Source organism: Uranotaenia lowii, chromosome 3 (assembly GCF_029784155.1).
Source record: "Uranotaenia lowii strain MFRU-FL chromosome 3, ASM2978415v1, whole genome shotgun sequence".
Classification (NCBI taxonomy): domain Eukaryota; kingdom Metazoa; phylum Arthropoda; class Insecta; order Diptera; family Culicidae; genus Uranotaenia; species Uranotaenia lowii.
This window is the reverse complement of record NC_073693.1, coordinates 65,391,176-65,418,848: the sequence shown is the minus strand read 5'-3', so window position 1 is coordinate 65,418,848 and position 27,673 is coordinate 65,391,176. Positions and strand designations below refer to the sequence as shown.

At 32.3% G+C, this 27,673-nt stretch overlaps 1 protein-coding gene across 3 annotated transcripts in view; it reads left to right on the top strand.

Moving 5' to 3' along the window:
- LOC129757339 (myb-like protein AA) overlaps positions 1 to 27,409 on the top strand; it is a 167,981-nt gene extending 140,572 nt beyond the window's left edge. For all 3 annotated transcript variants that reach the window (XM_055754527.1, XM_055754528.1, XM_055754529.1), the window contains exons 3-5: positions 8,801 to 9,637; positions 15,169 to 15,709; positions 26,679 to 27,409. In XM_055754527.1, the coding sequence (XP_055610502.1) occupies positions 8,801 to 9,637; positions 15,169 to 15,709; positions 26,679 to 26,704 (1,404 nt within the window). In that variant the 3' untranslated portion in view covers positions 26,705 to 27,409. The remainder of the gene's footprint in view (positions 1 to 8,800; positions 9,638 to 15,168; positions 15,710 to 26,678) is intronic.
- The last annotated feature ends 264 nt before the right edge of the window (positions 27,410 to 27,673 follow it).

Here is a 27,673-nt window from a genome sequence, read left to right as displayed (position 1 = left end):
AAAGTTTCCTTCCAAACATCGCATGCATTTTTCTTGTTGAGCATGTGATAATCAAATTCACATTCGTTCACCCAACCAGAAACAGTCTGTTAACCTCCGGCCATTGTAATGTGAGAAATGGCAACAAGGCTGCACCTTAAACTCGCAAACCCGCTAAGTAGCTCTAATGGATAAATGGACTCCAATAGGTACCAACCCCCCTTTTCGGTCGATAATGTTGATGATGGTCCAATTTCGTAAAAAAAAAATTCGTCCAAGCAAACAAAATCAACTCCTATCAACTTGACCTCCCGGTCACAATCAAGAGGCAGCTACGAATAGACAACAAACGAAACCGCTATAGTTTGGAGCCGTTTTGTATTTTTATTTCGGTTTCATCGTATCATCATTTTTAAAGCTCCCGGGCGGCGCGCTTCCTGATGCAAATTGAGTGACTGGAGGAAGGAAAAATAAAAACGATGCGCAAAATTGAAGGCACTTTTGTGGTTTTGTTATTGCTATTCGGTTTAAAAATAAGTGTTGTTTCAATGTGGAGCTGAAGAATAAATAGCAAGGAATAGAGCAGACACGTGATTTATAACTCGATTTACAAAATTAATTTGGATGCAACACCCTAATCTTGATGAAAAAAAAAATAGTGGAAATAAAACCGCCATGATGTAGTAACGTAAGGTGTATAAAAATGTGCTAAATTAATAAATTTTAAATTGTTTAACGAAAAAAAAATTATTAAATTATTCGAAGCTCAAAGATCATCAGCTATAAACTTGAGTTTCATTAAAACTACATTAGGTACCGTAAACTGGGGGAACTTTGATCACCGGGAAAATTTTGAGCAACAGGAATTTTTTCTACATTATCATCTATAACTCAGTTTAAGAGCTAATAAATTGAGTTTCAAATAGGAAAAATTTGGTTTGTATTTGTAAAATTTTGAGGAAAGTGAAAATATAATTTCACAATCTTAAAATAACTGGTTTTTCGAAGGCTCGCAAACAAACACCTCTCCTGATTAAACAAAAGCATTTAGAATCAAACGGGTTATTTAATGTGAAATAACTACTTTTTGTTTTGTATAAGTATAGTACAAATGCTATTTTTTTTAATTTAATGATTAATGGCATTTCGGTGAATTATACATTCTGATAGGAAGAATTTCAAATGAAAGTAATGAAAATTATAGACGGATAGATTAGATTAGGAAGCATGAAAGGTGTTGAAAATGAGCCAAGAGCGTGATTTGAGAAAACTTCTTGCCGCACAAGAAGGGAATATAAATAGGAAATGGGAATAGTAGGAGGTCCTACACGCTCTTTTTTTTTAACTCAAAATTAAGTAGTTTTGGTTCAAAACAGCACTTCGGTGGCTTCCCTCAACTTTGAGTTTGACTGGGCAATAGCAAAACTAAGTTCTGATAGGCATACTCAATACAAAGTTTGGCAGCCGAACTCGGATTTATCCTTTTTTTTCGAGGGTAGCTGATTTTCAGGGAATTAAAGGATGATTAAAATTTGTTGTACCCGGATGTTGCTGTTCCGGTACATTGCATTGCAATTACAGAACGGTGGAAAGTTTTGACATTCCCGGTCAAAGAAAATTTCCGGATGTTACTTCCCACGGGAAGTAAACAACATCCGGAAGTTTCCGGACATTCCAAGCCGTTCACCATATGATGACAATGACGGACAGAATTTTACGCTGACTCGGTGAACATGCCTTTCATTATGAAGTTCCTTCAGTCTTCCGGTAATTGTTCCGGAACGACATAATTTTGCGACGTGTTCGTTGGTTGCTGTTCCGGTTCGGACTGAACTCGCTAAGTGTTTTCAGTCCAACAAAGAGAGTTTTTCCCTCGCCGAAGGAAAAAAAAGGGATCAATTTTGAGTTCGCAGTTCGAACTCCGTTTTGATCCATCGCAAGGAGGAAAAAAGGGTACTTAACTTTAAGTTCATAGAATCGAGCTATGTTTTGAACCTCGGTCATACTTAATTTTGAGTTAAAAAAAAGAGCGTGTAGGGGGTCGTATGCAGGAAAATTTTCATTTATATTTTGTTACTAAAAATATTTAGCAATGTTCATACTTTATGCCCCTAAATGTATGCAGCTTCTTTGTCCATTTTCCAATTGTAATTGTTTTTGAATGATGACGATAAAAAGAAGTTTGGTCTAAAGAAAAATTAATGTAATCGATTGCTACATAGTGCCAAATTAGTAATGCAGATCAAAGTTAGCCCAAAACTTGAAATCTGGTTTTGCGATAAACATTTTATTGTAGCCACTAATGTCGTTTAAATAGTCTATAATCAATGATCATGTTTTATACTCCATTCCTCAGTAAATGTTTTAAAACTTTCATGTGTTACGAAGAAGTATCACATTTCAAAATATTCAAAAAAAAAAAAAAAATAAAAAGTGATCAGAATTACCCCAGTTTACGGTACTTAAAGATATTCTGAATCATCGGAGTGAAGGTGAACTATTTTTACACTTCACAATCATCGGAGATTCAAATGTGTTTCCTCAATGGTAAATAAACGGAGTTGTAAATTGGAAACGCTTGGATTCACTGAATAATTTTTGAATCTAAATTAGATCTAATCAAATACTAAATTTGTAAAAGTTATCTAACCTCGTTCCTATAGACTTCAATGGAATCCAAAACGTTTCTGTAATCATTAAAGGTTCTTTTTGTTCCGTTGCCAAGTTTTCATTTTAAAACAAATATGTAATAAAAAAAACTATAACCAAGAAACTTCACTTTCACACACTAGACAATTGCAGGGTTGCCCTCACCAACCATCAAATTTGTATGCATTAATTCACGGAATGAAAAATAATATTGAAAATGAAATCTGCCAAAACTACAAAACAATGCAAACTTTTCTGTGCTAAAGATCACATAAGAAAACTAGCTTTTTATGCGAAATAAATAATGTACATGTGTTGATTTTTCCATTTTGAATTTGAAGCAATTAATATTTAGTGTAAAGAAACTGTTGTTTAATTTAATTTATTATTTAATATACCCTTATTTCTTTTTTTGTTATCATATCTTGTTCAAATCAGTATTAAAAAAACAATCGCATTTGCAATATTTTTTACAGCAAAAACAAATAAATTTACATTAAAAAAAAAGGAACGAGACCAATAGACTACACACTGATGCTGAAAAAAACTCGTTAAGATAATATTTTGCTCTAACACACATCAAATTTTTATATGTTTATATGTACGTACATTCGTACAATTTACATATATTTCATCATGTGATTTTTTTTTTTCAAGAAAAATAAAATATGCCTTTGATTTTGACCGAAAAAAAAAATTATAAGGAAATTATTTTCATGAAATATACTTTCAATAAAAGAGCATTTAAACTAAGCTTGCCAGATTGCTCGGTTTTATCCGGGTTTGCCCGGATATTTGATGCAAAATTTCGAGAAAGTCCAGTCCGGCCCGGTTGCCCGGATATCGTGAAAATAGTCCGGATATTGCCAGGATTTTTTCACAATTCTCACAAAGAAACCAAAAAAAATCAAAGTTTTTGAGTAAGTTTCAGCAAAATCGATTAACGGTATGGAAATTTTTAACGGTTCGCTGATTTACTTTTATAAACCTTTAAATATTTAAATGTTCCAAAAAGTTTTTGGTAGTCTGCAATTACATTAATGAAATATTAATTTAATTTTTTTTGCATTTTTTCTTTGCTTTTATATATAATAACACCTAAATTGTGCCCGGTTTTTGCCCGGTTTTTGGATTTGAAAAATTGAAATCCCTGCCCGGATTTTGCCAGGTTTTTTTTTAAATTCCCGGAATTGCTAGGCCCGGATGGGAGTGGAAAAAATCTGGCAACCTTAATTTAAACCAATGCAAATCTACTAAAGCTTTCAAAAGTTCTAGATAAAGGGTGTCCTCCATCAAATTGCATCACTTTACAAAAGCTGTAGAAAGTCAATCATTGGGCAATTTGGTCGAAAATTTGCAAACAGAAAGCTGAAAGTGTGTAGTTTACGAGGTATTTTTTAATCATTGCATTCTGTGTTTTGGAAAATATTAAAAAATAAACCAATCAAAGGGCAATGAGGCAAATCACAGAAAAATACTCAATTATATAAACGTCACATTCGAAATCAACTTGTACTCGTGCTGCAACTGTGAGTTTTGTGTTTAAACATTACTACACATTTCTGCAAATCAACAGTTGTTAGAACCTACCAGCGAATGTTATACAGTTTTAGGCAGAATCTCGATACTTCGCTCAGGAAACTACAGATTGGCTCCATACAAAGTTTTGACCAAAACTGTTTTCCCATTTTTTTTTTGTATTTTTGATTATTTTTTATCTATTTTTTTATTTTAAATTTGACATAAATAATTTATACAGCATTCAATACGTATAACTAGCATTTGAAAGTGATTTTAGCAAACTTCTGGATCAAAAATACAATTTGCAAAAAAAATGGTTTACAGCTTTGGCTGTATCTGTAAAATTACTGGAACGATTTTCATCATAAATACCATTTCGGAATCGTCTTATTAGCTACTTTGTTGTTGGGCTACGATGTTTGGGGGCATCGTTAAATTTCAGTTAAATTCGAAATGGTCCGATAATGATGTTGATTTTTGAAAAAAACTCGATGTACTAATTTTTTCAGTTACTTCTAAAGCTCTCTGCAGCTGGATTTGCAATCTTGGATCAGTTGAAAATTCAAAATAAGCTCTCAGGTGATCTTCTGTACCATTTCGACTTATTTTTATTCGTTTCACTGTTCAAAGGATGCTCTGAAGTGATACCAAACCAAAAAAATAATAATTTCGTATCCATGAACATATAGGGGAAAGGTTTCCTAAATGGGCCTATCGGGTTAAATGACCCTACGGCTGTTTGGCAAAATGGCTGACTAGACAGCATATCTGACCAATGCATTTTGAGGGTGATACGCTTAGAACAAAAGGCAAGAAAGAATTTTATGAATTTATAAACTCAAAAAAAATTAAAAAATCATACAAGGTTTTGATACATTTTGATGTAATATTTCGACTTTTAAAAATTATACGTAGAGAAGTTTAAAACAAAAACTAGGATGGTTTTTGTTTCTTACTCAAATGAACTTAAGAAATTAAACATATTTCAGCTTTTGTGGACGTTTGATAATGATTATTTAGTGGAATAATAGAGTGTTTTTGTATGCCCCCATCATGTTTGTAAAATGCCTCCGTCCTACAATAACAGGTTAAATAGAATAAATAAATGATTTTTATCACTGAACCTTCAAATCTAAGCTTTGAATGACATCTTAAGAATGAATTGAAGATCTAAAGACAGATTTGATAAAGTTTTTCTCATGGATGAACTGCCTCCATAGTATGGCAACCCTAACTTTTGTTTTATTCCACAAAATTAAAATATACATAGATTTTTATAAAACTTCAGCTTTGTCGTACGGAAATTATTACTTTCTAGCAGTTTCAATGAAATTATACGGAAATATTGCCCAAAAAACAGAAATTTTATTCAAAACATAAATAGGCGCATTTAGCCCGCACGGTTTGAGGTTCGGCATTTTAGACAACACTTACAATAAAATCGTTTTCTTGGAAACAGAAGAAAATTTTAACATAAAAATTACTCCATTGTATAGAAAACAGATGCCTGCACACGTGTATATAGTTTTTGAACACATATTCGACGTGATATTTGATTAAATCAGTGTTCTGCTTAATAGGCGCATATAGCCCGCTCCTCCCCTATTCTTCCATAGCACTGGAACTACGTAAGACCCACTGAAAAATACTGTGCTATTTTGAAGCAGGCACTCAGTGAGAGGCTCAAAGAGGTTAATTTTCAGGAAGAAATGACGAGAAAGAAGGTTTCTGCTTTAAGATGTTGCGCAAATATTTTTGGTTAAAGTTGAGCCTTATGTATTTACGAATACTGTATAGAATTAAAAATCAAGTAAAAATACCAATAGATCACGAATGGTTTATAGTATTTTGTCTGGAAGTTTATAAAATCACTCAACAAGGAAATTTTTACAGCGTTTTTTACTGTGATGAAAATTGATGTGGGACACTCTTTATATGCATTCATTTCAAAGATATCATTTACTGATGAAAATTATTTAAAAAGAGGTTTTTGCCTCCTTTCACACTAAGTAAAATGACTTCTTTAAACAAATGCTTTTTATTTCACTAAATTGTTGATCGATGCTCAAAACAATATAGTTATGAAAAAAAGCTTAAAAGTGGGTTCATTAGAACACAAACTTTATGTTTAATAGGCTTAAGAATACCTACCACATCTAGGAAATATTCTGTGGAAAATGAAATTTTTGGTTGAGTTACATCAATAAAAAAAAGAGACTAGAACTGGGATGATTTGTTATAAAGTAACATTTATTGCGTTCTATTTTGTCTATTTGGTATGTTTTCTATTTGGTATATTTTTCTTTTGAGCTTTTTTCTTTAATATGTCTGTTATGCTTTTTTTCTATAACTTTCATCTTTTCTTCACTTTATGAACAAAACTCTTAATGGTTTATCAATAAAAAAAAGTCTCGCTCTATTCTTGTGACTGAAGACTTTTTGTTTTGTGAATAACTTTTGAATTCATATATGGAAATTGATGAAATTAGAGTTTCCATTTCCCGGGTATTTAAGCGTTCCCGGGAATCGAGAAATCAGACGATCTTTTCCTCGGGAATTCTTTTCTCGGGAATTCTCGGGGAAAAATAGAAATGAAGTATTTAATACTATACTGCATACGATACCTTTTATATATATGGTATTTTTAATATTTAAGCAGTACTATGGCAAAAAATTTCAAGATTTTTCCTCATTCAATTAGCAATTATAAAACCAAAAACCAAAAACAAATACTTTAATCGACAAACTTGATTGATACTTGCTGCATAAATTTGGAATAATTGAGATAGATTTTTTACTATTGGAATTGGTTAGCTAGACTTCAGGTTATTCATCAAATTCCGAAAATTTTCAGATAATTATTCTCTTGTTTCAAAACATGTCATTTCTTTACCGATGATTTTGTTACTGTCAACAGTTTGCGAAACAGAAGGTCTTAATGATGAATGTTGCGAAAAAACATTCAAATACTATTCGTAGCGTTTGTTGGAATTGTTTGATTTTATAAATACTTTGTCGTTTTTCACTTTTGAAAAAGAGTAGGCGTTTGCTAAATTGTCAAGACGTGTTTTTTCGGCTGTAAAATTTTTCTAAAGAGTAAAATGAAAATTAAATATATTTTATAGATTATTTCAATCAAATACGGTGTAATTGATGATGGTGCGGGAGTGAAATCGTTTGTGTATAAGTTGAGTAAAAGAAAAATTATGGGTAGTCTGCTGAAGATTTGTTCCATCAGATTTCCTTCTGACTTGTTTTGGAAATATGATTTAAAGTCAGCAGTTGATGTGCTGCTGCTGTAAAAAATTGGTGAACTCGGTCCTTTATGTTTGGTTACTAATTTATGAACATCTAGAGTTGCATTAAATGATAAACAGGCAACAGTAATAAATTCAAGTTGGGTGGTAAGTACGATGATGTAAGAAGGAGAGTGTAGTTGGTTAAAAGGTAAGATGTTAAAAATGCAAACAATATTGTAACTTTTTTTTATTTAATATTTAATAAAGCTGAACTCTATTATTGGGGATTAGTGATGGGGTAGGACAGGGCATCAAACAAGCGGAAAACTGATATACAATGGATTGTGGGTTCAAGCCAGCCGGAGTATCTTGGCAAATTTGGAATCATGAATAGACTACTTAGGTATCTTTTCAGGATTCTTTATTTGTTTCGAACAGTTGGAAGGGAGTGAAATGAGTCAAACCTGTCCCAAGCCAGTGGTATTATTGTTGATGAGTTAAGCATAAACAGTATTTGAAAGTGCGATCGAGACTTCCCGTACCGACTCGGGTCGAAAGACCTATCAGCCACTGGTGGGTCAAACATACATACATACATACATACATACATACATACATACATACATACATACATACATACATACATACATACATACATACTTTGTCGTTTTTCACTTTTACACTAATTTGTCGAACGAAATAATATTTTCAACAAATTCAATGTAATAACCAATTTTACTGGAAAAAATGTTTAAATCAAAGCATATCAAGATTGAACTATCATTTTCAATCTGATCCAATTTTATTAATTATCACTTTTTATTGGTTTCGGAAATTCCCGGGATTTTTTAGCATTTCCCGGGATTCAGTAATTCCCAAATTTTTTTGTTCCCAGGAACTCCCGGGTAGGACACTGTAGATGAAATGGTTGCGGATTACATTATTTTGAAAGGGATCATGGTACCTCTTCGTTTACTATAGTCTCTTTAGGGTCACCCAGTTTTCACGCCTTTCCTTAATTATTTTACTAATTTTGGTTTTTATGGTCCAAATCAATGCGGCCACTTATACATTAAAATGGGGAATCGACACATCAACTTGTTGTTAGAGAATTTCGATCACAGAATGTATGTATCTGTAACCAATTAAAAAGTGTCTTCAAATCATACATACATTGTATATCAAACCCGCTGTTGATTGCACAATGTACATGGATTAAACGGACGTATAATGTCATTATTTGTGGGAACTTCAGGTGTGGCATAGCAATCAATTGCGGTAATCCTTGTAAATTGTAAATTGTTGTCTACATACGAAGTTTGAAAAAATTTCTTTGAAAAAAGATACACCTAGAAAAGAGTTGCAAACTAGATTTTAATTTTCCCTGTTTCCCGTCTCTCGTTCGTTTCCAGATGGCCGCCGTCGACTGGGAAACCCCGGCATCCCGTGATCACCTCGTAGACTCTAGACTGTCCGGTGCCAGCAATCGCAGTAGTAGCAGTCGTTCCAGCTCACCGAGTCCACCCAGCCCGTACAGCTACATCGATAGTGCCAACTTTTATCACCACAATCTTCAGAAGCGGCTGCAGCCGTTGCATTTGCAGTATCAGCCGGGAGGTTCCAAAAACAGTAACGCTCAGCAGTCAAGGCGCAGTCACAGCGGAAGCAGAACCGGCGATCGGAACTGGAATCAGCCCCGGCTGTTGACGATGGATCGAGGCGCCTATGTCAATCGAAGCTTTATGCATTACGACGAACAGGTCGATCCGACAATTGATTACCTCCAACAACAGCCGGATCGAAGGAACGATCGGCGTCGCCATAGTTCGCACCTGATAACGGCGCTGCCGCCAACGTCCAAGATGGATGACCTGAAGCAGCGATTTGACGAGTACCACTCATCGGCTGCCGTCGGCATGGGCAATGGGGGCGTCCCGAGGGGTAAGCGGCGTCTCAGTCGGCAACTCAACAACAACAACAACAACAGCAATCATCAGCTGGCCGGACTCACCACCGGTGGAGCCAGTAGACTGAATCTTGGCTACGGTGTGGCAGCAGGCAGCAGAAGTTTGGTGGACGTGTACGATTCGCGAACGACGCCCGCCGCCGAGGGAAGACTCGGACAGCAACAGAAACAGCAAAAACAACAAAGACAGCAGCAACAACAACAACAGAAGGGGAACGGCAAAACGCCGAAACGTGGCTCAAGGTCGTCACAAGGATCGACTGATAGTAGTCATAGCTCCCATGTGAGTACCGAAGCGGGTTTTTTTTAATGTCTTAAACTACCGGAGAATGTGTGCATATTTTCGACCGAAGATGGGGATGTCCATTTTTATTCATTTTAATCAGCTGAGAAAAAAATTTTATTTCAAGAGTCAACTCACGGTTCACAATTCGTCTCATGATAATCGACTGAATTCAAATAGTTCACTAGAAATTAGGTAACATTCAAATAAGAGAAGCGACATCTGATCCATCTTAAAATAAAATATCTGGCCACATCGCCGAAAGCTTGGACAAAAACATCCTCAGCACTGTTTCGTTGCTCAATGTTCAAGCTCCAAAGTGAACGCTTAGTAAATTCAACATAACCATATTGAATTTGATGAGCGGTGGATCGCGATAAACGGTTTGAATGACTTGAATTTTGTTAGTTTTTTAACTATGAACATAAACCACCAGAGCAGTAGAAAAATTGCTCCTATTCATATTTAAATTCATATGACGAGTTTTTAAAATTGTTTGCTTGAACCCCAATACAATACTCTCCTTGGTTGAGTTTTCAATAAAAAAGCTAAAAGCTCCACGACAAAAGCTCGGATCGATTGGAATCGATTTTGACAGTTCTTTTTTATCGATTAGAATTTTGTGTACCAGACGTCGCTTCTCTTACATGTAGGTTCACTAGTAGAAATTTACGATTTTTACGAATTTAATAAAGTTCTACACTTTCTTTATTCAGAATACTGAATAGTTAACAGCTAGTTAATTAAATTGTAAATTTTGAAAATGAAATGACCAACTTTAATCAGAATATGGCATTTGCATTCTTAAATCGAAAGAATGACAATATGAACTTTACATTCGAAACTACACCATTCCACGAAACTCTAAAAACTGTATAAAAAAAAATTTCTATATTTTCGAATTTTAATTTCGAAATAATTTTTTTTTATCTACTTATTGTAGAACTCGAATGCCAAAATTCAGAATTTTGATCTCACATTTTAAAATTTCCAGTCTGAGTTTAAATTTTGAATTTTATTCTTATTTCCAATCATTGCTTTCTTTATTAATTTCATCTGGAATTGTTTTAAATGTCATATTTATTTTTCACTTTTTTGTACTTCAACTTGCACATTTTATTATTTACATAGCTAAAAAAAATTACGTCCTCACAAGTCAACGTCTACGAAGTGTTAGTTTTTTTTTAAATTATTTTTACGTTTAATGCTAGAGTTTTTAGTTTCCTCAAAAAATCTCATGACAAATCATTAAATAAAAAATTCTATCAGTAAAGCTGGTGTGAAGTTTATTTCACTCAATATATTTGAAGTTTTCAAAAGTTTTGAAAGCAAACATACTTTTCCGATGTCCTAATATATTTTGGTGAAATTGCAAAATTTTATCCTATAGACAAAAAGAAAGTATAAAAAAACTGGTCAAAATTAGGCATGAAAAATTGATAAGAGAATAAGCATAAATGATAAAATAGATACAATTGAGAATCAGTGCCTATAGTAAAAATTGAAAAAGAATTCAAATTGGAATTTCAAAATACATTCAGAATAAAACAAAATGTTACAGTTTTCAAGTGGTTTATATTTCAACAATTTTCAACCCTGTAAAATTGTTCAAAATTTCAAAGTTAATAATGGTTAATATTCCGAAATTGACATTAATAACACTTTCAAAAAGTCAAACCTTTCAAAATTGAAAAAAGTTAAATTTGTCACATTGATAACTGTCAATCTTTGAAAAATTGTTCGATTCCAATTGACAGAAAAAAAAATATTGACAAGCATAATAAAATTGGAAAAATTACAACATTTACCAAATTGAAAAAATACAAAATCGTTAAAGTTTTGGAAATTGCAAATTGATCAAAAGCGCCTAAACTACCGAACATTTTACAAAAATGCATAAATTCACAAATTTGTTTAAGTGTAAAGATAACAAAATTGTCCATATTAAAGAAAACATATTTTTTACAACTTCAAGGCTTACAAAATTGATGCAACTGTTAACTTTACTATTTCTAAATTTTCATTTCTTTATAGTTGTCTTGTCAAACTTTACAAAATTATCAAAAGCTTGCATATTTGCAAAAACTTTCCAAAATTTCAAAATTTGCTGTAAACCTTTAATGCGTGCATTTTTTTTTTTTAAATTTGAATAGCAGTTATTTATTCATTTAAATTCGAATAACATAACTGAAATCGTTATTTTGAGTAATATTAAAGTAACGGCCTATCAAAGTTCGAAAATATATTTTGAAATGCTTAATTTATTTGAGTCCGATTTTGCCAATTTCTTCCAAACCTGCAGTGCAGTAAGGTGTTTGTGATTGATTGAGCTTAAAAAATTTGTTAGAATTTGTAATTCTGAAAAAATAACAGCAATTTCCCTAAAACTACTTTTAAAAAAATATTTTGCAATATTTCTGCATACTTTGTTCAATATCTCCCATACACAGAGAAATATTATATTAAAAATACCATCGGCTATCTTTTTTTACCTCTAGAACACCTTTTGTGAATCTATCATTCAAAAGTATCCACGCGTTTCTAAAATATTTTAATTTTTTCAATAGTGTTATTTTAAAACAACTCTATGCATAAAAAGGTTAGTTATCAAAAAATTAATTACTTTATTAAATATCCAAACATGTTAAACTTACAAATTCTCATAAATGATGTTGGTATTTAAATTATGATAAAATTCAAAAATATGGCAAAACTGTATTGATTGTTCAAAACATATAAATGATCACAATCGTATGAATCCTAAAAATAGCCAAAATCGTGAAAACATCAAAATTGTACTAAAGTTTTGGAAACTGTTCAAATGGTCATAGCTAAAGAAATAATAGTTTTAAAATTTATAATAATAAACTGATCAAGGTGTGGGGAAAATTGTGAGAATAATTTTGAAATTGCCTTACCTTTTCCAGAATGTCAAAGTTCCCAAATTCCAGAGTTCCAAAACTTAAAATTGAAAATACTAACAAATTGGACGGGATTGAATAAATTCCTTTAGAAATAGGCTAAATTAACAGTAGATGATGATGGGCTTGTGATATAGCTCAGTTGGCAAGTCTGTTCTCTTCTGAGCCGATGTCCGCGAGTTCGAGCCCAAGAGTAAACATCGAACACAACACGGATAAGTTTTTCAATAACGATCCGCCAACTGCAACGTTGATAAAGTCGCGAATGCCATACAGATGGTAAAACGACTATAATCGAAACAAAAAAAACATTAGATATTAGAGGCAAACCAGTCTGTAGCTGAAAATCTCTCTAATAACGACAAAAAAACAGAAGATATTTAAATATTGACAAAACTTTAGAGATTTGACAAAACGTAAGCAGCTTTCAAATTTAACAACTTGACAAAACAGCTTAAAAAAAATTTGTAATCTGTAAAATTAATTGAATTGATAAAATTCAGAAAAATTCAATGAGAGTATCAATTCTGTGATTTACCAAGTTTGAAAACAATTGAAACTTGAATAAAGGTCCAAACTTTCTAGGGAGTAAAAACTGCCAAAATCATTAAAATTGAGAAAATATTGAAATTTAAAGTACTCTTATTATGTGAATGAACATTTACAATTCCAATAAATTTCGTTTAAGGTCGAATTTTCAATTTCAAATTTAAAACTTTACTTGTTGTTATTTAGAATAATGAATTATAAGTTGTAAAGTTGGATTCTTAGTTCTGAGCCTGTCAGGTATCGTAGCTTCTGTGCTAGGAATTCTACTGTCTGCATTTTTATTTCTATACACAGGGAATAATAAAATTTTCAATTTTATTCGCTAAACTCTCAATATCAACTTAAAATTATTGTTTTGAAATTCCATCAATTCAAAGTAATGCAATGTTAATATTCTGCTCTGAAATTTTTATTGCAAATTATATTGCTTTTATTTGATTGGGTTTTCTCAATGATAAACATTTTCAAAGCTTGAAATAAATTTTAAATTAATATACCTAAATCAAAGTTCAACTAAAATTGAGTCGAGAATCGAAAATTCAAAATGTACGGGGATTTTTTTTATTATCTGACCATTTGCGCCGGGGGTCTTCAGATCTTCCCCAAAATTGAAAATTTGGTTCATTTTTACGACTTCGAGGCAAAAAAGAGGTTTATTGTCATTATTTATTTCATAAATTTAAACGAGTAGCTGGCCCACTTCGGTGTCTTCAGATGGAAGTTGGATCATAATCTGGGCAATACGATGGTATAATTTGCAGAATATTCGGCGATGAAGGCGGCACTATTAGACACCGTTGAAAGCTTATATAAACATTTTCATGTTAAAAGACAATACTTAAAATTCTTGAAATATTTTTTGTTAAAAAGATGATCGTTTTGATCTGCTATTTTATAATTTTTTAACAGAGTTTTGTAGCTTTGAAATATGATTTTAATTTATTATAAAATAAAACTGAACCGAATTTAACTAAAAAATATAAAACTTCATAATCTGAAAAAAAAGTGTTTTTAAGTCGCGAAAATCAATCAAATTTTTAATTTTGGGGAAGATCTGAAGACCCCCGCAAACTATTCAAATGATTAAAATATCCCCTTACCTAACATTCACCATAAGGAGTTGAAATTTAAGAATATGGAAATTTATGTTCGGAAGACGAACAATTTGAATTAAAATTAATTCATAACATTTGAAAGAAATGAATTTGCGGCTTTATCGGTGAGGGTTAAAGAGTTGAAATGAAAGACGGATAGAAGATCAGAAGAAAATTCTAAGGTGGTGAAAAGAGCGAAGAGTATTTGAAATAGTCCGTTCGGCACATGTGCACACTCACATGGCGGTCGAACCATCCATAATTAACTGTATCGAAAAATGTAGTGCCTTCTCTATTGGGAACTACTTCTTCAATACAGTTAATTGATGCGGGACAAAGAATTTAGCATGTGGTCAAGCTTCTATTTCAAATGCTCTTCGCTCTTTTCACCACCTTAGAATTTTCTTCTGATCTTCTATCCGTCTTTCATTTCAACTCTTTAACCCTCACCGATAAAGCCGCAAATTCATTTCAAATTCACGGTGATTTCTCGTCTTAAAAAAAAACATTTGAAAGAGAATTGAAAACTAAAACTTTACTTTTTTTTAGTTTCATTCTAATTTCAATATTCTGGTATATACCCCCCCCCCCCCCCCCCACCCCCCAAAATAACGTTTACCTTCTAGTTCGGATCCTTGGATGTTCTTCACGAGTTGTGGGAAGTTCAACGAACAAAGTCGGAGCCATTCGTTCGTTCCGAGGCATTTCAAAGTCACTATTCAATAATCTATTTCAAGAATGTCGGTACAGTTATTTCGACGAGTAAATCAACAGTTGAACAACCCTATACCGTTTATTAACGATGAACCGACTAGGAATGATGAAAGTAGCTGAACCGTGGCAGACCGATAGTCACCACTTCTATTCGATAAAGCGATTCGACGCCCCCACCTTCGCGGGACCCATTCTGATGTTCTAGTTTTACCACCATAATGCTCACCTACATTCACTTCCAAACTTGTTTCAGAGCGCTTCATCCGGATCGCTGCTGCTGACGGTGGCGAATTTGGAGAACTTTGCCAAAATCCACAAGAAGCACGAGTCCAGCTACGGGACGAGCAAAGCCATGGAGGAGTATCTGTCCTCAACGGTTGGAGTCGTTCCGACGGCTGCCCTCATGGACGCAATCGGCAGCAAATACAACAGCAATATCATGCTTCAGCAACAGCAACAGAATACCGTTGATCAAACGGATCAGGTGGCCACGACGTCATCCGCCATCATTGCCATCGAAGATATCACACCGGAATACCAGCAGCAGAATCCGGTAACACTGGATCCGGTAACCGGATTGCCAACCTTCCATCGACCAACAGCGAAAACCAAAGATCCGGACTCGGTGTCCATGGCCAGTTCCACGCATTTTACTATGATCAACGGCATCGGAGGGCCGCAGCGGCGACCCAAATCTGGAATCTGTTCCCGCGGGCACCAGATTACGATCCTGATCGTGACCATGAGCTTCGTGTTTATGGTCGGGATCTGTGCGGCGGTGTTCTTCCTCGAAAGTGAGTACATTTGAGTGATTTAACAAAAATGATTTTGAATCAATGATTTGGAGAAAACAGTGAAAATGAGATGAACAAGTTTTAAAATTTTTTAAACTTTGCATTCATAGTGAAAGATTACAATAGATATATAAATCAATAGTAGACGAGCAAACGAGTGCATTGGGCAGCAAATCACCAACTTTTCATGTTTACTGCATAGAATTATAGTTCAAATTTAATGTAAAAGTCAAACTTGGATTTCTATTTGGCTTAAATTTGGCATGTTATGTATACATAGAAGGGTGGCAGCCAAATAGGTGATGTCGAAGTTTAAAAACCAACCGTGACATTTTTTTTAGATAGGTTAAAAAAGTGACCTGTGCAAAATTTCAGCTTAAAGTGCATCAAAGCGCTCAAAGTTTCGGTTTTTTTTTAGATCTTAAACCACCTAGGTGAAAAATCCAGAAAAATGAAAATTTGTTACCAAATGACTTAACCCTTTAATGCATGACTTTTTTTAAATGAGAATGGCAGTTATTGATTTAATTAGATAATATCATTTCATTCGAATAACAAAACTCAACAGGTTTGAAGTCGGTATTTTGAGTATTATAAAAGTTATGGCCCATCAAAGTTGAAATTTTTTTTTAAATTCTTAGTTCATTTCAAAACGGTTTTGCTAATTTCTTAAAAACCTGGTTAATTGGGTGCAGCAAAGTGTTTGTGATTGATTGAGATTGAAGATTTTGTTGGAACTTACAAATCTCATTAAAAAACAGCGATTTTTGAAAAACAATCTTGTTTTCAAAAAAATAAATAAATTTTTCCGCATACTTTTGTTCGATATCTCACACAGAAAATATCGAAATAAAAATACCATGGGCTAATTTCTTTTAATCTCTAGTATATTTTTTGCTACATCAGTCAAAAATATTCACGCGTTTTCGAGATATTTGTATTTTGGTTAGTGTTGTTTTAAAACAAGACTATGAATTAAAGGGTTAAAAACTGCATGAAACGTCGAGATCAGGTGGCAGATTCTGGCATTTTCTCGGGAAACCGACTAAATCCCAGAAGGTTGATTTTTGGTCAGTTTTTTTTTTCGAGAATACACCAGCAGACTGAGTCGATTTGGGGTCATTTTTGAGTTTCTCAGCCCCTGGGGTCTTAAAAGCTTCGTCATCTTGGTCCAAAACTCATCCATGATTTTTTGCAGCATTTTTAAGTAACGTTTACATGAGTAAATTTGAACTTTTATTTTTGTATGGGAAAGTATTTTGTTCTGAAAAATCAACATCATTTTTTAATCAACTTTGGAACCAAGCTTTTTTTTTGAAGACCTCAACTTCGTATATTAGGCAAAAAAGTTATTAGGAGAGATAAGGACATAATGGCCACCTTAAGGAAAACTCTTGTTTTACCATAAAAATCTGCTATAAATGCTATTATATGTGAGTTACATAATTGTTTCGTATTCAGACACTAAAAACGTATATTTCCTAACCGGCTGAAATTAAAAAAGTAGATAAAAACGTTTAAAATGCACTTCAACATTTTTTGCCGAAAGTTGAAAATTAGTCACTGCAGAGGTATAATCAGAACCCCCCTGGAGCAGTATAAGCACAATCATCGGGGCACGATGAGCATTTTCTACCGTACAATTTAGCAGCGAATTCAACTCGATGAGTCTTAACTGAACTGAATCCTGCTCGTGGCATTTTCTTTTTAATATCATTCATGATCGATGCACTTTGCACTAAACGATGGGTAGATTAACGAAACAAAACAATAAAGTTTGAAGAATACAAACAATCCACACACACTCACACTGTTTCTGGTGTTTGTTTGGTGGATGATACTTCTAACCGTAAAATGCAATAATCAAACTAATTGATCATGATTGGTAAAGAAAAAAATACCTCTCCGACACCTCACTAATAAACTAAAACGTCAAATAAAACTAGTAGAGCCGTAGCTCTATAATACAGTTGAATTCGATGCTTAATTGTATGGCAGAAAATGCTCATCGTGACCCGAATAATTGTGCTCTGTGCGCCCCGAGTCAAGAAATTAAGGTAAATCGTATTTTAAAATTAATAATAGGGAAAATTCAAAAATTTAATGATGATGAAAATTGAGGAACAATGTGTACATCATGTTGCAGTGCAGTGCGTATCATATAGATTAAGATGATAAAACTCAAAAGCGCTTATTTTCCGATGCTTAAAAATTAGAATATTTTCGTCACTTGAGATCCTAGTTGGTATTTTTCAAACATATCTATAAAGATGCTAAGGATATTTCTATTATGCTGAAAAATTAATACTATAGGAAATACGAAACTAATCCTCATAATTTTTTTTTAAGAAAATACGTACTTTTGAAGAAAAAAGGAGTGCTTACTATGCCTCGGCTACTTACTCGTTGTGCCCTTTTCTTCCCCTAAAAGTTACTTAAAAATTGTGCAAAAAATCATGGATGAGTTTTGGACAAAAACGAAGCTTGGGCTTGAGAAATTTAAAAATGACCTCAAATCGACTCAGTCTATTACACCAGATCTCGACCAGCTTCATGCATTCAGTCATTTGGCAACGAAATTAAAATTTCGATTCTTACTATTTTCATCGGGTCGCCGAGGTGCTTTTTAAGGGTCCAAAACCGAAACTTTGAACTTAATCAAGTCTGTTCGAGATGAAATTTTTCACAGGTATTTTATTTATTACAGTGAGAAGGATACATACAATATTTGTGGGGTAGCTCAAGAACTAATCATACAAATTTTGTTGTAAAGCTCAAAAACTTATCAAGAAAGTGGAAGCAAATTTGCCATGGAAGTCATTTTGGATACAAAACATGCTTCTATGATTATTGAAGAGCCCTTTCTTCTTCCAGAAAAAGGACAGGAAGGGTGCTTTCATACGAGGTTTATGTTAAAACACGACAATTTATCAAGCAAAAGCACCATATTTTACGTGAGAGTATACATACGAAAAATATTTTTTTAATGTTTATGAGCCTAACCTTTCTTTCAGCGAGGAGATGTTATTGAGTTTTTGTGCAAAGAAGAATTTGAAACAATGATTGAAAAATAAATTTTAGATCAAGTTTTGAGAGCTGAAAAAAAAATTAAAAAAAAAACGAAAAAATTACTTTTGTATAGCAATTTTAAACTAAAATTGCAGCACTCATTGCATCTGAATGATGTTAAAATTTAGTTTAAAATGATGTACAAATGAACAAAAATTCAAATAATTTTCCAAAATTTCATCAATTTTTAGCAGGTTTTTCGTAAATTTCAAAATGAATTTCAATACCTGTTTATTTTGATGAATTAAATATTTAAAATAATTATATTATTTCCCCTCTGACTAAAGCCAATGAACAATTTGGGAATAGCATGATCTTCTATTAATATTAAGAAACTGCTCTCAAATTAAAAAAATACACCTTCGTTCTAAAATAAAGAAAATCAAATGAAAGTAATATTTATACAATGACTAGCTGACCCGTTGTGCTTTGCTACACCTTCCAGAAATAAATGTAATTTGTAAAAATTTATTCAAATTTAGATTTTAAAGAGCATTTTTTTTAAATCAAACCTCATCATACTTCAGAACCAACAACTTTGAAATGAGAGCTGCAGCTGCGGTTCTGAATTGCAATTCAAAGATGGTATATATTATTTACTGAAACTTGATCTCTGAACTCGTTTTTCAAGATCTGAAATTCGTACTCTGTACCCAAAAAAACCTTTTTAAATAAGGTCCCTTCTTTGAAAAGCTCTTTATCTTAAATTTACATGGGAGTTCTCCCATCTTTTTCAATTTTGTTCCCCACTGCTTGAAGAAGGTAGGCAAATTTAACCGGCTCGATACCCAAACAGCACTTATCATGGTAATGAAAAATATACTAAATTAGTTATGTATTAAATACAGTGCAAATTTCTTTTTTTTCTAAATAAATTTACTACGGTAAACATATAAATATTTAAAAAAATATCAGTTGCATCACTAAATAAGTTCTCAGCGTTTTTTTTTTATTTTCTCTTTGAAAGTCAAATATTCAAAAATGTTGGCAAAAATAAATTTCTAAGTTTACATTTGTTCCGTTTATTGGGGCAAGTGTCAATGCAAAGCTTATTTACAGATGCGTCAGAGTATGGCTTTAAAATGGATTTAATACGAATTCCTGTTTTTTGTTCTATCAAGTTTCACTGATATATCTGCAGTATTCCTGCAATATAAATTTATGTTTGGTACTCCATTTCAACGAATGCTGTTCAAAGGGAATGACCTTCATTTACAAAGACATTTAAGAATTTTCAATATCCGCTGCAGTTTCAACATTCGGAATACCCCTTCTGGTCTTTCCAACATATTGAATCATTTTGAAGATGAATTTCTTAAAAGTTCGACGTTTGCCCTTGCCCCACTGTGTATGTTGACAGAAGGGAATATTGTTTTTAACACTTTAAGGGTAAACTAAAAATTTCTCTTAAAAATTTTGCGTCCAGTTGAATATCAGTTCTAAAATCTCGCTTTTCAAAAACGAAGCGGATCAATAGTCTCTTTTATGCAGCCATGTAACACAAAAACACTTTTCATGTTAAGTACGTACTTGAATTGGTATGTAAGCAAAAAGTACGATGGTTTTTTCAGAATTATTTAAAATAAAAAGCTCCCATTTTCATTTCTAAATTCGTTTCAGTTGTGTATTTTTGGGCTGAAGTAACAATTTCTAGAAGAAAACATTATTTTTAATTTTTTTTTACAGAAAAAGTTGAACGTTTGAACATGTTCTAATGTTCCTTGAATGAAAAGTCGAATGCTACCTACATTAACACGAACTAAATATGGAAGTATTTTTGCAAATCTCAAGAAAATGGATGTCATGACTTTAATTTGTTTCGAAAAACTACAAATTTTGTATGGAAGCCTCTCCTTCCTTAAGTCAGATGGAGTTTTGACTATTACAGAAACCATCCCCGGCCTCAAAAACCCTCAGATGCCAGTTTTGACGATGATCGGTTCAGTAGTTTCCGAGTCTATAGGGAACAGACAGACAGACAAACATTCATTTTTATATATATAGACTAGCTAACCCGGTGTGCTTTGCTACACCTTCCAAAAATAAATGTAATTTGTAAAAATTTATTCAAATTTAGATTTTTGTAAGCATTTTTTTTAATTAAACCTCATCATAGTTCAGAACCAACAACTTTGAAATGAGAGCGGCAGCTGGAGTTCCGAATTGCAATTCAAAGATGGTATACATTATATACTGAAACTTGATCTCTAAATTTGTTTTTCAAGATCTGAAATTTTTACTCTGTTTTTAAAGCTTCATAATGACTTAAATAATGTCAACATTTATGGATTTTCAATCATTTTTTCCCAAAGTGGGAAGTTAGGAACTTCCATAAAAAACATTTTTCACATTTATTTTTGAGTTATGCCAAATATCCGTACGCAAACAAATACTCTTATAAAATATGGCTCCTTCTTTGAAAAGCTCTTTATCTTAAACTTACATGGGAGCTCCCCCATCTTTTCCAATTTTGTCCCACACTGCTTTAAGAAGGTAGGCTGATTTACCCGGCTCGAGTTTACATAAATTTCAAATTGAAAGAAAAAGATTCACACGTTCGAATTTATTGCATATTGTACTTTATGGAGATAGAATTTTGAAAATCGATCAATAGCGTGAATCGGCACAGTTTTTTAATTATATTCCTAATATCCTGTATAATAATCACTTACAGCTCCTGATTAGCTTTAGATGGTGTATTTTTTGTTGTTGAAAAAATAAGCTATAGAAATTTTAAATAAAACGATGAAAAGGATTTTAAATAGCCCATTTCAAACAGCGTTTTTCACCATCCTCGCCCAGCTGTTTGAATATCTATCCTTTTTGCGCCAAAATTATGTTAAAAAAATGTTTAGCCTTATGCCAAACTTGTGGACATGAGACATTACGGCTTGAAGTTTTCCCAAACAGCTCTTGTCAAGGTATGAAAATTATCGATTTTATACAGTGCAAATTTCTTTTTATTTTTAATAAATTTATTAAAGCAAAAAATATAAAAACTTAAAAAAATATCAGTTCAACACGAAATAAATTCTCAGCGTTTTTTATTTTCTCTTTGAAATTCAACCAAAAAACAAATTTCTAAGTTAACATTTCTCCCGTATATTGGGGCAAGTTTAAATGCAAATGGCTTTAAAATGGATTTGATACGTATTTCTGTTTGTTTGTTTTGTCAAGTTTCATTGATATTTATATCTGCAGTATTGCTGCAGTATAAATTTGTGTTTGTTACTCCACTTTTAACGAATACTGTTCAAAGCAAATGGCCTTCATTACTAAAGACATTTAAGAAATTTAAATATCCGCTTCCGTTTCAACATTCGGAATACTCTTTCTGGTCTTTCCAATATATTGAATCATAGGATGAATTTCTTGAAAGTTCGTCGTTTGCTCTTGCCCCACCGTGTAAGTTGTCAGGAGGGAATATTGTTTTTAAAACTGTAAGGGTTTACTCAAAATTTCTCAAACAATTTTTGCTTCCAGTTGAATATCAGTTCTGATGTCTCACTTTTCAAAAAAGAAGTGAATCAAAAGTCTCTTTTATGCAGCCGTGTAACACAAAAACACTTTTCATGTTAAGTGCGTATTGGAATTGGTATGTTAACAAAAAGTACGATGTTTTTTTTAAAGAATTACTTAAAATAAAAAGCTCCCAATTTCATTTCTAAATTCGTTTCAGTTGTGTATTTTTAGGCCGAAGTAACAATTTCTAGAAGAAAACATATTTTTTTATTTTTTTGTAACAGAGAAAGGTTGAACGTTTGAACATGCTCCAGTGTTCCTTAAATGAAAATCCTTTCGGAAAACGAATTCCCTCACTTTTGTTCAATAAAAATCAGTTTATTTCACTGATACCTTTCATTTATGCACACGTCAGTTCTATCTTATCTAATTTAAAGAAGAGGCTCTTGATCATGCTCCAGTGTTCCTTGAATGAAAATTCTTTCGGAAAACGAATTCCTTCACTTCTGTTGAATAAAAATCAGTTTATTTCACTGATACCTTTCACTTATGCACACGTCAGTTCTATCTTATCTAATTTAAAGAAGAGGCTCCTTGATCAGTTCATGTGTAGGATCGGGTTTTTTTTATTGGTTAAAAGATTGTATCTATGTAAATTCTTTACTTTCTGTATTTTTTTTTTCAATTGTCCCCAAAGTGTCCTACCATTATTTCATTAGAATCAGAACTAAATTTAAATTTTTATACAACAAACGCTACGTACATTTACACGAACTAAATTGGCAAAAACAAAATGAATATGTTTTATTCGATCTTCAAAAAGTCAATCTGGGTCACATCTAGGCGTCATTCATAACCATGTGCTGTACAAATGAGCTAGGAATCAAGTAGAAAAAAAAATACATCAAGGCTTCACATCGCCACCCCTTGCATTGAAAATATGGTTGGTTGAGAAATACGCGCCAAAATATTCTCACTGATCAGTATGCTATGCCTTGGTTACTATCCTTTTGCGACGTTGGCTCGCGACGCCTCGACCATAGAGACGAAAAACAAACCACCCAAAGGAAAAAAAATCTCGAGAAAATGGATGTCATGACTTTGATTTGCTTTGAAAAACTACAAATTTTGTATGGAAGCCCTTCCTCCCTTAAGTCGGATGGGGTTTTGACTATTATAGAAACCATCTCCGGCCTCAAAAACCCTCAGATGCCAATTTTGACGATGATCGGTTCAGTAGTTTCCAAGTCTATAGGGAACAGACAGACAGACAAACATTCATTTTTATATATATAGATAACATTGATTTTATTTTCTTATTATAGATTATCTCTGGAATAATCTGAAATTTTTATTATTTTTTATCTTTTGTTATTTTTGACACTTTAGCAAAGTGAATTTTTGATTTTTCAGTTGATATTTTTCCTCATTGAATACTTGGATTCCGAATGTAGGATCATTGCTTTTTTCTGATTGAAAAAACTTTGATTTGAAATTGTTTGCAATTCTTATGCTTTTAAGTGTTTTATTCCCGTTTACATATTTTTCTCTTTTTAGTTTTAAATCCACTTATATACGAAATATGAATTTTCATTACGATTCCGTATTCATTTACTGGTGTTTCTGAAATATTTATTTACACTGCTCAAAATAAATTTTGAAGCAATTTTCCTACTCTCAATTCGAAACATCATTTCGAAAAACAAATGTCTTTTAGAATAAAAAGTTCTTAATGAAAACTCAGTATTTCACGGGCATCACACTGAACGCTCTATGCACATTTTTCCTGTAGTCAGATCTTGCTTCAACTCGACACGTGACCTTCTGATAAGCCAATGATCAATTATCAATTTGATGAGAAAACAAGCATCACAACTTCTACAGTTTTCAACTGTAGATAAAAAAGCACGTCTTGAATTCTTTGTTTTAAACTGATGGTCCATAGAACATGATTATTTTCAATGTTTAAATATAACGCAAAAATTGATTTTTTTTCCTGAAAAATGATTTTTTTCGATTTTTTTTTTCTCATAAAAATTCCCATATTGTTTATTTTACACACAAGTTAACCCTGCATTTCATGATTTTTTATTTTTTCTTAAAAATCATTTTTAACAGTTAAAAATGACGAGTACATCAAGAAAAAAAAAATAAAATGAAATACGATTTTTCCATTTTTCCATACATTAACTGTTGCAAATTTGTTACTTTATGAAATGAAGGGTTAACTTTAAATGATCGATAGCTAATTTATGCACCTTCTATATGAAAAAAGAAAAAAAATCAAATTTATGTTATGTTATCCGAGATTTTTGAATTTATGTACAAATCTTTTTGCTTAACAAATTTTTATAGTTGGAGCATAATTTGAAAACTGTTCTTCTTCGAATTTTTCTTATTTTAGTTTCGGATTCAGCAGTCGGTTTTACATTTATAATGATCATCGGTTAACTTAATTCAAAAATGCTGTAAACTAGTGTTTTTATTTGTGTGGAAAAAAAATATTTCAAGAAAAACCCATTTTAGAAGGGAAAAGTGGAGTTTTCAGTAAACCTTTGTCTATGTTATATAAATTAAATTGAAAGTGCGAAATTTTATGCAATAATGAGATAAGTAGGAACTCTCCGGAGCCACCTTTAGTTACGAAGAAAACAAATTATCCAAAATTCGTCAATAAAATAAAAAAAAATCCTGAAAAATGTGTTTTTTATTGATTTTTTTTATCGTAAAAATTAAAAATGATGACCGCGGTTTGCTCAATTCAAAATGCTGTAAACTAGTATTATTATTTGTGTGGAAAAAAATATTTGAAAAATAAAATTCATTTTAGAAAGGGAGAGTGCCGTTTTTATTATGCCTAACATTTTCTGTTATATAAATTAAATTGAAAGTGACAAATGGTATGCAATAATGGAAACTCTCTGGAGCCATCTTGAGTTACGAAGAAAATTCATAGCTTTCCAAATTAATTCGTATATTACGACAATTCAATGACTGAAAAATAACTTAACCTTTAACCAATAAGGCGGGAACAAATATCAATTTCTTCTTTGATTCTTAATATATGGGTTTGTATTCTTTAAAAAAAACTAAATAATCTCAAACGAAATCAAACTAAATGCTTCAAGACAAAATATGTGAGATTCATTTCATTTCACAATTGTATCAATCCATTTTTTTCGTGGACCTTAAAATCTAAACACATGCATTGAGGGTTTAGGAAGTTTTAGGAAGTATGAGAGTTTGTGGAAAAAAATCAGAAAAAAATCTATTGCATAAATCAATAAAATGTTATGATTACGTGTTTAGCACTAACCTAGTGAATTTCTTCAATATTTTAATATTTTTATGATATTTTTCAATGGACGGTAATCTAGCCCCACTTGTGGTTCTTTTCTTACATTTAATAGCGAAACGCTTCCTAATTTTGAACAAAAAACACCCTATTTTTGCTCCAAAATCTACACTCTCTGGAGCCACCGTTAACTTCTTTTTTTTTTTTTAAATAAGGTATGCATAATGAATTGACGCATATATTAAAACTATTCAACGTTTTCGTTTTGACTTTATTATAATCCATTTTTAATTGTCACTGTTGATAGATGCTCCTTTAAATGTTATTTCATCTGGAATCCTTTATAATTTTAAAGTCTTCAAACGACGAGTCATTTTTTATGAAAGCCCCTGAAAACCAGACAAATAGTTTTCCGTATCAGTTCATTGTCTATTTGTTCGATTTGTAGCGCGATCGTAATACTAATATGTTTACTTAACTAGAACAGATAAAAAATATCCTTCCTAATGAATAAAGTTTCGGAAAAAAATTCTATATTATCTACATAAACGATACTCAAAATTTTTGAGATCCAGTAGATGGAAGGTGTTGAAAAAATCAAATAGCCATCACATTTCTTTTATTGTACATTTCAAAAATTCTCAAAATGTTTTTTGTTCAGATTGGTCCGAACATGGAAAGTTATAGCAATTTAAGTAAGTAGTCAAAATAAAACTTCTAGAACTAATAAGCTTGGTGAAAACGGTTTTGTTAAACTGAATAGAGTTGAAAACATGGGTCGACCTAAAATTCTTAAATTTTCCATAAATTCAAAAAATAAACAAAAAGAAATTACAACAATTCCTAACTAAGCAGATGAAAATGCCTTGATTTACTTTTTAGAAATAAACGTCCCTTTTTATTATTTTTGGTGGTTCAAGGTAAGGACTCTCTGGAGCCACCATGAAATTGGTAAACCAAAAAGATCTCTCTGGTGCAATCGGAGATATTTCAGTACAAGATGTTGTTTATTGGTCTTATTATTCTCCATCCTCATGAGCTTTCTTATTCTAAGTAGTTTTATTAAATGATTTTTATAAGAATCAAAAGTTCAACTGAATAAATCTAAACTCATCATTTTTTTATTGTTTCTTTTTTTTTCAGTGCGTGCCCGAGAGATGCCCAGATAAGGGAAACAATGCAACGAACGCAGTATTCTGAGCCGTGGACACTCGGATAAAATCCGGAAGCATGAATCGCTCAATTTTAACTAACAAAGTAAAGACACATCCATCGAACAACCTACCCACAACAACACAACGCCACCATCAAGCCATATGTCTTCACACACACAAAACAAACGAATAACCCTTCGGAAGTACCAGTTACGCATTAGTTTGTAAGGACCGAGTATAGATTTTATACACCTCAGAAGTGTATATAAACCTTACCTAAAGTTTCTTAAGTAGATAAGCTTTCTAGAGTAAGAGTAATAACAACAAAAACACTAACGAACGCAGAAAAACGGATGCCGCCTGGCTGAATATTTGAATGAATGGTAAACTTTGAGTGTTTGCTCGTTGTTTTTTGAAAAACCTATTTAAAGGAAGAAAATTTTATTACAGCGATATGTCGGTCTCACGATCATCACCATTTGTGGCATTTGACCTTTTGAGTGCATAATGTAGGGTTAGCAATTAAATTGTGATGATATGAAGAGCCTTTGACTAGTATTTCTGTGCGGCATCCGGAAAAAATAATATGATTTCACTCCCAATTCTTAGTCTGTATCTTTTCGAATCTATTCTATCCTACTGTTTTTTTCTTACTAATTTCAAATCTGTGTTTGAGTTCATCTCTTTTTCCTTCCTTTTTGCAAATTAGCTAGGTACTTTCTCAGATAGAAACTGTCGTTTTCCTTCAAACAGATTACGCTATACATTTTTTCTGTGATATTTATTAACTTATTTAAATTATCAGAAATAGGAGAAAAATAAATGGAAAATGAGAATAGCTAATTTTATTAATTGAAAGAAATCCTTTAATCAGCTCAACTTTATTTATTTTATTTACATAGTATTCCGTCTTACGACATAACTTGACGAACATAATTCCTAAAATTCACTCGGTCCATGGCAACCGTTCTCCAATTTCTCGGG